The sequence below is a fragment of the Nyctibius grandis genome, chromosome 10 (genome assembly GCF_013368605.1).
Source record: "Nyctibius grandis isolate bNycGra1 chromosome 10, bNycGra1.pri, whole genome shotgun sequence".
Taxonomy (NCBI): domain Eukaryota; kingdom Metazoa; phylum Chordata; class Aves; order Nyctibiiformes; family Nyctibiidae; genus Nyctibius; species Nyctibius grandis.
Genome location: NC_090667.1, coordinates 21,456,632 through 21,471,464, shown reverse-complemented (window position 1 = coordinate 21,471,464; position 14,833 = coordinate 21,456,632). Strand labels below are relative to the sequence as shown.

At 41.0% G+C, this 14,833-nt stretch overlaps 1 protein-coding gene across 5 annotated transcripts in view; it reads left to right on the top strand.

Moving 5' to 3' along the window:
* The first annotated feature begins 649 nt into the window (after positions 1 to 649).
* The window catches only part of ARHGEF3 (Rho guanine nucleotide exchange factor 3), a 137,837-nt gene continuing 123,653 nt past the window's right edge, over positions 650 to 14,833 (top strand). For all 5 annotated transcript variants that reach the window (XR_011048835.1, XR_011048833.1, XR_011048836.1 and 2 more), the window contains exons 1-2: positions 650 to 809; positions 13,987 to 14,082. Coding sequence is in view for 1 of the 5 variants with exons in the window: in XM_068408707.1 (XP_068264808.1) it covers positions 775 to 809; positions 13,987 to 14,082 (131 nt within the window). In the remaining 4 variants the exon portion in view is untranslated. The remainder of the gene's footprint in view (positions 810 to 13,986; positions 14,083 to 14,833) is intronic.

Sequence of the window (14,833 nt, the reverse complement as noted above, 5' to 3'; positions counted from 1 at the left end):
CTACTTTCCCCAGGTTGTTGACCTAATGGGACCTACTTCTGGTCACTTGCTGTTAATCTCGTTCGAGATTCTCAGAGTGGAACTGGGGCCATTTCCCTTTCTTCGGCCCGTCTTCCTCGGCTGTTTTGAACACCGTGGCGGTGGGAACGGAGCCTCCAGGGCGGCACAAGCCGTGCAAAGCGCGGGGCACGGGCACCGGGAACAGGGCGGCGGGCCCGTGCCCTTCTCACCTCTGGCGTTTAGCGGGTCCCGGCCTCCCCAGCCCGGAGGCTGAGGGGTCAGGGGGAGGCCGGCGAGGTGAAGCCCGGAGCCCTGGCTAGAGGCACGGACCGGTCGGGCCACCGGTGCGGAGGCAGCTGCCCCGGGCCCGAGCGGCGGCACTTCGCGGAGGTGGGTAGCTCAGAAGGGACCCAGAAGTGAGGAGCGGAAGGGAACGACGCCCAACCGAGGAGCAGACGAGAGCTGGGAAGGGCGGAGAGCCGGGCCGGCTGGCGGAGGCGGGCGGCAGGCGGGGCGCGGAGCCGCGGGGCGGAGCCGCGGGGCGGGCCTGGGCCGGCGGCGAGGGGCGGGCCCCGGGGCGCGGCAGGGGGCTGGCACGCGCACACGTCTCCTCCCTCCGTCTCCCCTGACAGCCGCTGGGCCGCCCTGGAACCCCCCGCGGCCTCTCCGCTCCCGCCGCCGGCCGCCAACGGCTCCACCGGCCCAGCCCCTGGCGCCCTTTTTCGCCCCCGCCTGCCGCCGGGTCCTCGCCGGGGCGGCAGCTCTGCGAGCCGCATGCCGGGAGCCGAGGAGAAGCAGGAGGGTGCAAGGTAAGGTGCTGTCCCTTGCGTCTGGGCTCTGCTTGGGGCTGGGCAGGGAGGCGGCTGCCTGTCAGAGCTGGAGGGGCTGCGCTCCGCCGGGGCACCTGGAGGCAGCCAGGCTTGCGGGCACGGAGAGAGGCGGCCGTGGCGGGGCTGACCGCAAAGGTTGCATTGTGCCTCGGCGGGGACCCGCCGCCCCTTTCGGGGCTCCCCACAGAGTGGTAGCGAGGGGGACCCGGCGGTTCGGGAGGGGACTCCCGCCAGCTCCTGGTGGGTGAGTGGGGGACACGCACCCTCTTCTTTCTCCTCTATCTCCTCACGCCGTCGCTGCCCTCCGCCGCCCCGGGGGAGGGGAGGCACGGGGGTACCTCACCGTCGGAGCTTTGCGCCGCCAAAGTCGGTCTGAGGCGGGAGGCGGGCGGGACCCGCCACCTCAGGGACCCCCGAGCTCCGCTCGTGCCCGGCGGCGCCGTGAGGGGCCCTGAGGGGGCGGGGGGCGCTCGACCCGCTTCCTCTCGGGGCTCAACAGCCGCTTTGGCTTTACCTGTTTATTTTTTCAAGAACTCTTTACATTTATTTAGGGACAAATCTTACACGAGTGTCAGTTTAGAAGGAAGACGCCGCGAAGGAAGGGCCGAAGTCCCAGGTGCCTGTTGCCTCCTTTGAAAACCGTAATTGTTATTACAAATAAGTTATTCCCGCAGCTGCTTGTTTGGTTTGGCGAGTGAGAGCGGCTCCAACGGGCTCTGGTTTTCAGCCCTGCCCTCCCCTCAGCACAACCTCCACCTTGGGGGGAGGCGGGGGTGGAGGTTTGTAGGCGAAAGGAAAGTGGAAAAAACAAACACCGAGAGTAATTACTCGCACTTGTGAAGTCAGTCACAGCAGGCTCTGAATAGGCTGTAGAAGAGAGACAACATTAATTAGTATGGCACGGGTCATTGCCTGAACTTAATTAGTTAATGCTGGTGAAGGCCCGTGTAAGTGAAGACGCTGTAAGGTTGTTCGTGGCTGGCTGTGGGGTCGTGTTGTGATGCCAGTATTTTACCCGTCATCTTAGTGACGTGGTTGGCGGTGACCAGAATTTGTGATTTACTGAGGAGCCATTTACATTAATGCAAGAAATCCAACTTTGGTAGTTGATACCTTTATTTTTCTATGTAGTTCTTAAATCTTTTGAATATATAAACGTTCGTGTACATCTTTTCTATGTGTGCATGCATCCATTAGTATAATTTACAGTTAAATATTATCCTTTAGTACCTTGTGTGCTACATTTTCATAGTGAAAGGGCAGAGAAAATTCCTTCATCCTCAAACACTTATTATAGAATTAATTTGGTTACGTACCCAGTTCTGTAGCATGTACTGCCAAGTGCAACAAGTTATGAGATGGATGCTGTATGTGTACAGAATTTGAATTCAGAATAGGAGAAGCTGTGGGATTTGGAAACAAGTGGAGTTAAAATATTTATTGCAGAATAATAGGTTTTGCAGAGTGTAGGTAGGGGAGTGTGTGGAATGGAGCTGCCCAGTTGTACATGAAGTAAGGGAACACACAGGAATATCTTTGACTTGTCATTTAGTGGATTTAGCCCTTCTATTTAAAATTTTTATACATATGTCTTGCTACCTGTTCTCAGTAAATATTTACTACCCAGTTTTTACCTGTTCTCAGTAAATATTTACTACCCAGTTTTAGTAAACAAAATACCGTATTGTTTTGAACAGAAATCCCTTTTAATTTCCCATCAGAATCGTGTGTATCGGTTAACAATGGGACAAGGCCTCGTGACCCGTGAAGACACTGTAACATTCAGTATCATTCCCTGCACATTTTCTCTGCCCTCTGCTCTGTTTTGAATAGCACACTTCTTCTCGGGACTGCTTTTGTGTAGACAGTTGTTCTGGCGTGATTCCAAGTTGTGGGAGTCTTATGTGCACATGATTTGGAGGTGTATTATGTGGAGCTGCTTCCAGCAAGTGGCCAGTGAGACCACATGTCCTTAAACAAAAATCTGTTTTGTTTTGCTGTTCATGAATTAAAGTGGGCGATAACAGATTCTGCTTGGGAGTTCATATGTAATGTCTCAATATTGGCTCAGAAGCTTCCCATGTTAAATCCTTCACTTTAGGTGCGAAGGAAAATTGACCTCTTAAATTCTGTTTATCCTAAAGTTTTATTTGTATGTTTTCACTATTTTAGGTTTTTGAACAATCTCTTTTAACAAAACATAATTTTTCTGAGTGTTTTTTGTGAAAGTATCTGCCCACTACTAAAAATGCTGCATTTAGAATGCTTTTGGAGTGCTCTGTGTGTGTGTATTATATCACAGACACCTTATACTCAGTTAAGTGTGATATGCATCTTGAGAAGTAATTTGTTAAGAGTTGCCACTTTCTTCCTGTGTAATATATAGGGAAACTGGCAAATTATACGCTTAGTGGGAGACTAAAAGACTTGGGGTGCTATAAATCATATTATTGATTTATTTTAACTTAATTAGTCTCCTCATGTTTAATCAGTCCCTTCATGTTATTTATTTGTTTACTAAATCTTGGGGATATAAGCATTTTAAGGTCACGTAGGTTTTACAGATAAATTCTAGTACTTAAATAGGTAAATCTAGTACTTTAGAGATAAAATCTGATCTGTGACTTGGAAAAAGCCTGAGCAGAGCAGCATTACGTTGGAATAAAAGGTGTAAACAGATGAAAGTACTTGAACTTGCTGGACAAAGAAAAGTCTTTAAATTTTCATGTTTGCATCTATACTTATTGGCTGAAAAAAATGTTATATCCACATACCTAGTATTTTCTGAGTCCTGTAAAAGTCCCTTTGATTTTTTTACCAAGTTGTGCTTCTCTACTTGTGAGGGCATGTTGCTTGTTTCAATTGTCAGAGTCATATGAAATCTAGAATAAACAAATAGCTATGGTCTTGCACGTCTCTAAGAGCATGTAGAACTACCGTAGTGTAGTTCTGGCAAATAAAGGACTCGGTAAATACGCTCCAGCGATGTGTGATTAACAAAGACCTTGTGCTTTGCTTTTGACTGTAATAGCTGCAAAGTAACTGTTCTGAAATAAATAGTGGTGGCCTCTATCCCCAAATGTAACACGGAGGATGTAAACCCAACCAAACAAAAAATGTTTTCCCATCTCGTGTCAACCAGGGTTTAACACGAAGTGATATGCTGTCAATTATGGAAATGTAAACAATTATTAACTTGCAGGTGCTCAGCACTGTGCAGAATCCAGCTGAAGTGGTTAGCATGCTAATGGATCAGGCTGTTAATATCTAAACACAAGGGCATGTGTACATGCATATTTATTTACTTCTTCCTAATCACGTGCTGATGAGTAGTCTAAGGATTTCAGATCTGAGTAAGCATGCTGCCATAGGTATGAGTTACTTTGAAGTAATATGTGTCTTATACAGACCACTGCTGAGGGTGGCAGTTGAAGGCATGGCCAGTAGTGAAATCCAGCAATCCTCTCCCAAAAAATTGTTTAAACTAGAAAAGAAGCAGAAACTTTGTTCTTTACAATGAAAGAGCACTTTTTTGCTTTTCATGTTAAATCATTATGTATACAAACAGAAATGGTAACATTATGTGACTAAAAAGATGCCCTATACTGTTACTGATTTTTTTTTCCCCACCCCTTCTCTATAGGATTAATTACCCTCACTGTCGTGCATTTCCCCTCATAACTCTGCAGGTGTAATCAATGTGTGGTACAACTTGTATTCAAAAAGGTTTACTGGCTTCTATACCACTGAAGCTTGCATAAACTTGGAAAGTTGGCAGGAGTTATCTGGACTTGTGTGGTTTCTGTAGAGCAAGAACAGCTGCTCTGCTGGTATCATCTCTCAAACATTTTGGTTGTTAAATAGAAGTACAGCTTTCATTGGTTTATTTTAAACACTTCAGCATTTTTCTAAAATAAATTTTCTGGATTATAACTAGAAGAGTATGTCCATTACACTGTACTGTATGAGGAATCCTACTGATTTTGTTTTAAATATTGCAGTGTGTCCAGCTAGTGTTCCCTCAGAGGATTATGTCTGGCCCATCACCTTTGTCTTGAAAAAGACAACAACTGGCTATTTGGACAGTGCGTGTTTTGGGGGTGGCTGACCACTTCTGCTTGTATATGGCCTTACCTGATGCATCCAGATAGCAGGTGGCTGGGAGAGCTTAGAGTCAGGTATGAACTGCAGTACGGCGCTTAAAGCCACCACATTTGTATTGACACAGGCTATGATGAGCGTATCCCAAACCTGGTATCCCTCTGGAGATAGTGAGGTTCTTACATGAGTATGCGGCTTAAAATACTTTGCCTACAGAAACAGATGCTGTCAAAACTAGCATTTGTTGATGCTCTACAGTTAAGCAATTAATATCCTAGGAAAAATTCTCTCAAGCAAGTCAATTACTGTGTGGAGGGGTGATCTTGCAGACTTTCCTCTGTGAGTTTGTTTCTGGTTGTGCTTAGCAGTTGCAGGTGAAAAGCTGTAAAGACTGAAAAGAAGGTAATTTTAGGACAATACACCTTTTGTCTACCATTCAAATCTATTAAATAACCAAGAAAAATAAATACAAAACCAACTTGCCAGACTTCAATGAGTTATTAAACTGTTCAGCAATCCTGAATGAAATAGTCATGATTATTAAGATAGCAGGCTGAAAGGATCATGACTTTTAATGTTAAGGAGAAAATGTGACACCCTTCCAGACAGTTAAAATTTTGAACCTGCTACCATTCCCTGGCAGTGATGATTCTGATAAAGGGGAAAATGGATGGTGTTTGTCTCAACTGTGGTGGTATTTTTCTTGGTTTTCATTTATTCTTAATGCATTTTTGTTGAGGATAAACCCCTTTATCATGAGGGAGGCAGGAATATTTTGAAAGGAAGAGAAGAATATGAAAAAATGTGGCAGCAGTTGCATTAATTTTACCTTGGACAGGCATGCTGTTATCTCTTTTTTTTTTTTTTTTCTTTTTTTACTCAAGTCTGCTGTTACCATGAAAAAGACGTAAATTAAGTGCCGGTTTCGGAAAACTCTTTTTTGTTTAATAAATTGTCCCTTAAATTGTTCCAGCTTTGTATAGCCCTTCTAATAGTCTTTACAGAAATAGCACATAGTTATTTCTGGAAACAGTTTTCCCCTAGATAAAATCTAGATTAAAAAAAATCATACATAAAATCTTTGTGTTTGTCGTTGTTACAACTTTTGAATAACAACTTAGTGCTTGCTTCCAGATTCAGAAGTTTGAGGAGGATAGAGTTAAATTCATCTCAGAAATTGCTAGCTGTATGAGTCACTAAATTGGGAACATAAATACTCATAATCTTTGGAAAGAACCTCTCAACATTGTTTTGCTGGATAGTGTCAACTGCAAAACACAATACAGTATGTCTAGCTTAAAAGTAGTTGTATTTGCTTTTGAAATCATAGTTTATGAAAAAAATCAGATAACTTTTTTCCCCTTTTTGTTTGTCAAACTGACTGAAGGCTAGGAAGCTGGATTATTATACTGTTGTGTTTTGTTTGCTTGCTTTGTTGAAAAGAAATACAAACTTGGAGAGCGGGAAAAGGGTAGAGAAATGGCCAGCGCTGGAGAATTCTTCTAGCACGCTGATAGAATGGATAGGTCGTTTTGTTTACTGTCTGGTGCTGAAGCCAGATACTTGAAATAGGAACATCTGGATCTTCTAGTCCAGAGAGAAACAGATTTATCTCAGAATGACATATGTAATTATAACATCAGTGACAAAAAATTCCTTGATATCTATTTACGTTGAATAGAATATAGTACTTAATGTTCTCTGTATTCTGCTTAAACAGTATATTTAATTTTGTGTGTGCACCTTCTGCATTTTAAACCTTCTGTTTAAAATGTTCTGTTCCAGTCTTTGCTAGTGTTTCATAATGCTAGATTTTTTCCTAATCAGATAAGAGAGATTTAGTTGTGTGTTATTACTAAGACACAGAGTACTGAAACTTTAAATTCCTTTTTTTATTGATAAGGCAATCAACTACCATCCCTAAAAGTGACAACAAAGCCCACGAACATTCCCTATTTTCCCTTACACTGCTAAAATTTCTGAGTTGAAACCACTGAAAGACTCAAAGCTCCTGATAACTTTGCAGATTGGACAGTGCAGATGAGTCCTTGCTCTTCTGTTCTTTATCAGAGTGATGTACAGTATTATATAATATGCGGGTATGCAGGATAGACTAAACCAGCAGTCTGAATTCTTTCATAACTCTTCTTTTTCACAGTAGTAACCAGCTCAGGAAGATCTGTGTTTGTAGTTTGGGAATAAAACATGTGCATGTACCTGCTCGTGGTTTCTGTGATGCTGGTGTCTTACTACATAAACATATTCAAATGGTTCTGAAAGATGTCTGAGTGGTAACCACATCCTCTCTTTGATGCTGGTAAACTTCTCCATGTGCTTTCATGAAGGTGATGTGAGATGAATTGTAACGTAGTTGATTGTCTTCCTTTTCTTTTGATATTTTTTAGGGAAAAGAGCAAAGTCTCAGTAAACTAAAGGACTAGTCCTATTGAGAACAGTGTTTCATAGAGCGCTATATTTCTCCAGCATGGAACGCTATTCCATGTCAGTGCACTGGCTTCAGCCTGGTACTGACTTGTTTGGTTGGTTCTTTTTTTTTTATTTAACTGTTGTCTTTTGCCTTTTAATCTACTGTGTGCTGAGAATAAATATAACATTCATGCTATTTCAAAAATAAACATTATCTTTTATATATGACTGGATAGACTGTCTCACTGTCTATAGCAAGTGTGTACGTGTGGGAGAGGGAGCCAAACTTGATACTTGCTGTGAGACAGAGTTGTTATATTATTTTAAAGCTTCTTTTCTATCATCTTGGAGAGTTCTGACGGAATCACCAAATATGGAGCGAAAAGTTACGTACGGTGCCTGTGGTTCTCTAAACTTCCTCCAAATATTTTTGTATGTACACTTGTGTAAAGTGCCTATATAAAACTTACCTGTGCTTCTTAAGAGGAAAGAAGGTGACTATTTTTGATGAGTTGCCTCAAGGAGAGGAATAAAAACCCTTTCCAAAAATGTATTTAAAAGCTCCTACAAAACCTCATTCTGTAGTGCATCAGGTGCATTTTTAAAGACTTCAAGAAGGTAAGTAATGATACGCCACGTGTTCGTTGAGGTCAAAACTTACTTGAAGTAACTGCAGCATGTGTGAAACAAGGTTTATGGTATGCTAGGCTTGGATTGAAGTGATTATGCAATGTGGAATTTCTCAGGACTGGCTGCTACTTGGAGTTGTAGTCAGGAGAAATATTCTTCAAGAGCTGCTTGAGTTTTCACTCTGATTTTACTGAAGTATGCTTTAGTAGTATAAAGACCTTTGGCAACTGCAGTATCTGAAAACCTCAGAAAAACAATTTGGATAAAAGATTGGTTTTGGTATTTGTTGTTATGCAGTTAAGTAACGAAGTTCATTTTAAAGTTTAAATCTGTCCTTCAACAAGCTATTTGCCTAAGGCGGTTGCTGGTTAGGAGCTGAGTGCTATCAAGATGTGAGATACTATTTGCTTGCCAACTTTGTGTGTGGAAATGTGACTTTTCAGAAATCAATACAAGAGTAAGTGTGTTTGTTCACTAAAAATTAGACCTCTGTGCAGATAGCAAGGAAATGGAAAATCAGCTCTTCAAAGTTAAAGATGTTATGATGCATGCTTACTAATTAGTAATCTATTGTTCAGGTATTTTGGGCGTAAAGACTTCTGCTAGAGAGAATGACAGTGTGTAACAATCCTATTTTTTTTTTTTCTTTGTAGTAGTTGCACACTACTGTAGAGATGCTACTGCCTTCTTTTTCATTAAAATGAATAATAGTTTCTGCATTGAGGGGTCTTAGAGTTCAGTAAAGCTTTTTCACAGTTCTTTTATCAACCGAGTATACAAGATACTATTTCAACAATGCAAAGCATTTTGGTAAAGGTAAAGAGCTGTGGGAACAAGTTTTATCAGAAGATAGTGGTTATTTTTACTTTAACTGCAGTGAACAGCTGTTGAATGATATGTTATTTTTTAACTGCTGTTACTGTGAATATCTTACTTGCCTAGAGATAGAAATAGGGAGTGGAGGGAAAGGCAGAAAAAGATTTTTAGCCTGAGGATCAAAGTGTATCTACACTTTGTAACAAAAGCAGAAAGAAAAAGGCCTTTTTGCATAGGGAATCATGATTTTAAAAAGATTGGCTAATACTTTCCCCATTCTGCTAGATATAAATCACAGGCTGGTTTGAGTCCATGGGGCGTTGTGGCTTCAACGCTTTTCTTGAACCTTCTCATTTTTTCTGTTTAAATGAGCCTATAATGCTGTTCTGTGCAGGTGTTTAAAGGCTTGAGTGCTGTGCTATACTAGATCCTTTTTCTCCCCCTTTATTTTTGTCCATTTAATGGCAATTGCAGAACTTCCAGAATTAAAACTAAATAGAAATGAATAAAATACACTTAAATATAACATACTTTTCAGTTCTTGAGCCGGTGGCTTACTACTACTGGGCTTTTCTCTGCCATTATGGGGTGTAAGAGTCTACTCCAAGGCAGATGGACTGAAAGTGCATCAGATAACCAAAGTTAATTATTTTAATGGAAGCACGAAAAATAGTTTCCTTGTGGAGATGAGAGAATTTTGGGGCGCATGCTTCCTTCTGGGTCCTCTAGTATTAAACAATCTATATTCGGTCATAGAAGACTAAGTGTGCTAAATTTCTGATGTTTTTTCAAAACCAGCAAGGATGTTTCTTCAAGGCTGTTCCCTCAATAAGATAGTGACAGTAGTGTTAAACATAGCTGCTGTAAATAAAGTCTTTGACATTGTTTTCCTGTGTTTTTGTTCTGGAATTGTCTTTTGCCCACTTCCTCCTATTACATCAGAGAACGATCTCTAGGACACCACCTAATTAAAGTGCGTGTTCATTATCAGGAACAGTCAAGGTTCAGTGTACAAACAGAGGATGAGGAACAGAATACGACTGAAGCAGCGTCTCTTAAATTAATATTCATTGACTTGCCTTGGCATCTGGCTTCAAGTTATTACGAGGGAAGATGATGATAGATTTATTTTCCTCCTTCAAGTTTCATCATGTATAGTGCCTATGCCATAAAGTTCAAGTCCAGACAAGAGCTGGATGGTGATATAGAAAGAGGCACCTGTGAATAGCATATTTTTTCTGCTCATTGTTCCTTTGCTTCTTGAATTGCTTTTCATTTTCTAAGATGTTATTATTACTGGAGGCTGATTTCTGAGGGTAGTGTTAGTATTCTAGTTGAATAAATCATAAAACAGTGTATTCCAAACAAAATGTTATATTGCCAGTTTTATCTTTAATTTTGTGTGGTTCACTTTGAATATAAACAGTATTTTTTGAGAGTATAAGCCTTACAATAACTTTTCTTTCCACAACAGAACAATTTGGTATTGTTTTAATACAAACCTACTGAAGCAGTTTTTGTTCACTAGAAATACTTCCACAAAATATTCTTAATGCTTGAAAAAAGATATCATCTTCTACATCTTAAAACACAGAAGTTTTTATTTTAAAAATAGTTACTTACTCTGAAGAAAGAGTCTAAGAGCAGTCGGTGGCACAACAGTGAGTCAGGATAGAATTTACAGGCTGAGAATTTTTCATTGAAATGATTTGCAAGTAAGAGAAGTGATGGTAATATTTGGTATCCACGGCTTTGGAAAGTGTAGATGGATACCAATTTTCCATTTGTCATTTAGAAACTACAAAACATCTGGTATTTTGACAAGGCCATAAAACTTGTCAGTGATGTGGGGATCAGCTGTTTAATTACCTGTTGCTCCTGGTAAAGAGTGAACTAGGACCTGTGTAGACCTGTTGTCAGGAATAAGATGACAAGAGCATCCTTGATGATTTTCCAGAGGCTTGTCTGAGTCATTGCTGTCCAGCCTCTGACGTGTGAATGAGAAGTGCTGCTGGACGGCAACACTGAATGGACGCTTAGTCCCAAAACTGTAACACTCTCCTCCATCTCAGAAGACATTGAGGGAGGAGTATGGTTTGAAAGAGACTGGCTGATACAGACAGAAGTCATTGAAGATCCTAGGAGTTTATGCTACAGCAGGCAGGGATTACGTGGTGGGTATTGCTGGACCATTGTTCGTTCGTTGGTGTGGGTGGGAAGTTAGAGGGATGCTTTGCACTACCTGCTCACATCTTGAAGAGTGCTCTTGGCTGCTGCAGTGCAGAGGACAGGAGAGGGCCAGGCAGGCATGGGGGTGTTTCCTGTCCCCCTTTTGTCAGTGGTAGCTGAGGAAGGATGCTTGTCCGTCATTGCATCAGCTGGCCATTATGCTTCTCTCCCTGACGTGTGTAAGGGAAGAGAGCATTTACTCAGTTAGTGGGTGACTTGGCAGACCTCTCGTATTACTGGAAAGTGAGCAGTGGAGGCTGCAAGAGCATGACTGTGTGTCTTGAAAGAATGTGACTCTCTGTATCCAGAAAGCCTGCTGTGTTATCCAGCATACAGATACCTTTCTGAAGGTGTGATGGATGAGATCTTGCTATCAGAATGAATAAATGCTGGCCTCTTGATGCCCTCCTTTTATGTTACAGAAAACAGCAGAAGCAGATTTTTGTAAGATGCTGAGGTTGTTGAGGGGAAGGAGTACAGCGTATTACTGACGTTTTCGGATATTAGACTGGGAGTGTGAGGGAGTTGAGAAATTTGACAAGATGTATTCCTCTTGGTATTATTTTACGTGGTTTCCTTTGCGGAACATGTGAGAACATAAATTGGGTTTATGCCATATTTAATGTATTTTCTGTTAGCTATTTGTCAACCTTTATCATCGATTGTTCATAGCAAAGTTCATAACAATAGCTTTTCTCACTTCTGTCCTCTGCTTTTACTCTAGTTTCAGTGTGGAAGTCTCAATGCAGAGATACGTATGGAGTGTTTGCTTAGGTGTTTCCAAGGGTGGGGAGGGCGAAAAACTTTTTTTTTTAGTCATACATTGAACACTTGTACTGCTGCAGTACTAGTTCACAAGTGAGCAGCAGAAGTTGTGGTTTTGTTTTTTTTTCTGAAATGGCAACCTTGTGGTTTTGTAATGGGAATCTTGCAGCTTCCAACTTTGAGAATTAAGGGACTGCTGTTAACCTTCCCTCGAACCTTTGATCTTACTAGTACGAGTGACTGTAAGAGGAGGTAAAACTCTTGTTGACGTAACTTGCATGATCATTGAAGCATCTGGGCTTTCCCAGTGTAGAGTAGAAATTCATTACCAAAAGAAAAGTCTTAATTTGCCCTGCCAGGAAATTGCTTCCTGAAGGAGGGGAACTTTGCAGAAGATGTTTAAATGTGGACCCTGACATTGTTGCTTCAAAATATATTTAAGAACACCTCCCCTCTTCCTGCACTGTTATAGACTAGAGAGGCAAGGTATAATGTAACTTTCAAAACCTGCTGCTGCTGAGCCAGTGCTAGACTTACTGGGTTTTGGGTGGGTTGTTTTTTTTCATGTTTTTTGTTGTTGTTGTTGTCTGTTTGGTGTGGTATTTTTTTTACTTTTGATTTTTTTTCAAAGTGATTCAGCTTCAGAATTGGGAGTAAATTTGAGGTCAGACACTGATCCCAAAAGAGGTCAGATGGCTAACAGTCTCTGTTCCTGCCCTCACAGAGGTGAGGCTTTTGGTGTTCTCCCTTTCAGAAAAGTTTTCTGTATCGCTAAAGCAAGCTTTCAAGAAACGGATTTGCTCAGAAACAGACTGTGCAGAATTTGTATCCCTTTCTATTATGAGGGATGTAAAAAAAAAAAAAAAAAAGGCACAATTAAGGACCTGTTCTTGTAAGTCATTCGGATTTCTCTGGAACGGCAGTGCTGCATGCTCTGTTCACAGCAAAGGGCAGGCAAAAAGAAAACGTGAATTCCTGTCAGGACCAAATTTTACTTGCTGATTTTGGGACTTCTGTCTAATGAACATGCTTGCTAGGGCTGTTTATCTACTCCTGCATGGACAGAATTTTGAAACAAAAAGATCTGCGTTCTCTTCAGAGTACTTGTTTTGTGAGGATTGGCCTGATCTGCCTGCCGCTGCTGCGACACGTGCATTGTGCTCAACTTTCACGCTGTCCATGACTGACAAGTCAGATTTTGACCCAGGTTTCACACAGGTTAAACCAGCTTTTTAATGGTTCTTTGTACCTTCTTGCAAAAAAGCAAGGGATTATTATCTTGACAAGCACAGCCTATTTTCTGGTTATGTTCTAGTAGACATTAATTAATATACAGTTGAACCTGTTCTCTGTTAATCAGTTAGGTCTTTGTGCTGATCCTAATAGAAACCAGGTGTCAAATGAAGTAAAATAAGATGACTTTGATGGCCAGAAGTACTTCCCCTCCCACTCTCTTTTAAAAGAAAGCAGAAAAAAAAAAAGGAGCTATAGGGGTAAGAAGTTCCATGTTAACATTGTGGATCCTATTACCAAAAAATAATAGTGTTTCATGGTGAAATTAACTTGCCTTATCTAGAGACTTCACTTATTCTTACCATGCAAGTTGTTTACTTGAAGCACCTTTGGCCATATAGAGCTTTTGGAAGTGTTGTAACTTGGGAATTGCTATTGCCAGCATTTGAATATGCTTGTGCTGGTTTTTTTAGAGTGACTTCAGCCATGAATGAATTGTTATTTTCTGCAAATCAGCAAAGTATGATCTTAAGTTATTAAAATATGCTAAAAAGCTTCTGTAAATCTTTACATATCAGAGATTGAAATTTTCTCCCCAATGTTGTGTGGATCATTCCATGGCAACACTAGCTGTGACTGCTGCTCTGAATTAACATAACTGACACTATGCATGGCCCTGGATACAGGCTTGCTGACATCAACTCTTTTGGCATGTGTTCAGAAAAGTAAACAAAAGACAATCAGTGTTGAGTTTGGCATAACTAGCAAGTCCACAAAACTGCCAAATCCTTCTCAATGTAGTCATCCAGTTAATCCCATTGATTTAGGACATTTACTTAAGTGAATAAAACATACTGTATTTGGTCTTAAAAATTCTTGTCTTAAAGTTTTGGTTTTCTAGTTCTTCCCTTATATTGCATTTTTCATGTTTTTTGATGTTTTTGTTCCTTTGTAGAAAAAAAATGAATTCTGAAAGCTCAGCACTTACCATGAGTAGCCCTGCTGTAATAAACCAATGTGCCAGAGGAGGAATGGAAGAAGAAAAAGTTTGGTAAGCTTTACTTCTAATTTTCTAAGAGGTTAGTAGACAGCAATACTGGGAGATGTAGTCGTAAAATTAAGTAAAAGAACTATTTGTTATAAATGTTTGCATTAATTTTGCATTATTTAATAATAGAGAAGGAAAAAGGGAAATAATTTTTGGTTTTGAGTTTTTAGCAGATGACCATGGGACAGGGTGTCATGGGGGATGGGCAATGGACAAACTCCTGTTCACTTCAACAGTGCACCAGTTGTACTCGTGGAATCCTTCACATATGGCAAATGTCTTAATCTCCCAGTGCTGTTGCTATGCTTGTACCATGCTATTACTAGTACCCTTCAGTACCGTGCAGGCTTGTGGTCTCCTGAGGTTCGTGCCCTGGGAGACATTACAAAGTCAATAGTTTCTAATTTTTATTAAAAAAAATACTCTGTACTGGAGAAAAAAAATATTACGCTGTTCAGTGGTAGGTGTGGACAAATGCTTCCACTTTAGGACAATTTTTTTGTGAACACTGCCACTGACCATGCAATTTTTAGCACTGTGTTTGGTGTTTTCATGAAGAGAACAGGGTGTTGAGAAGGCATTGAGACTATTTCAGCTGTGTTAATGAGAGCCTTTTATTGAGAGCCTGCTGATTTTTACTTGCTTGCTGTTCACTAGGGTTTAGCTAGGGCTTTGTTACATTGTTTATTTACCATGTAGAAAACAACCAAATAAACTCATGGCAGGAAGCATGGCATCCGTATGGACAAAAAGC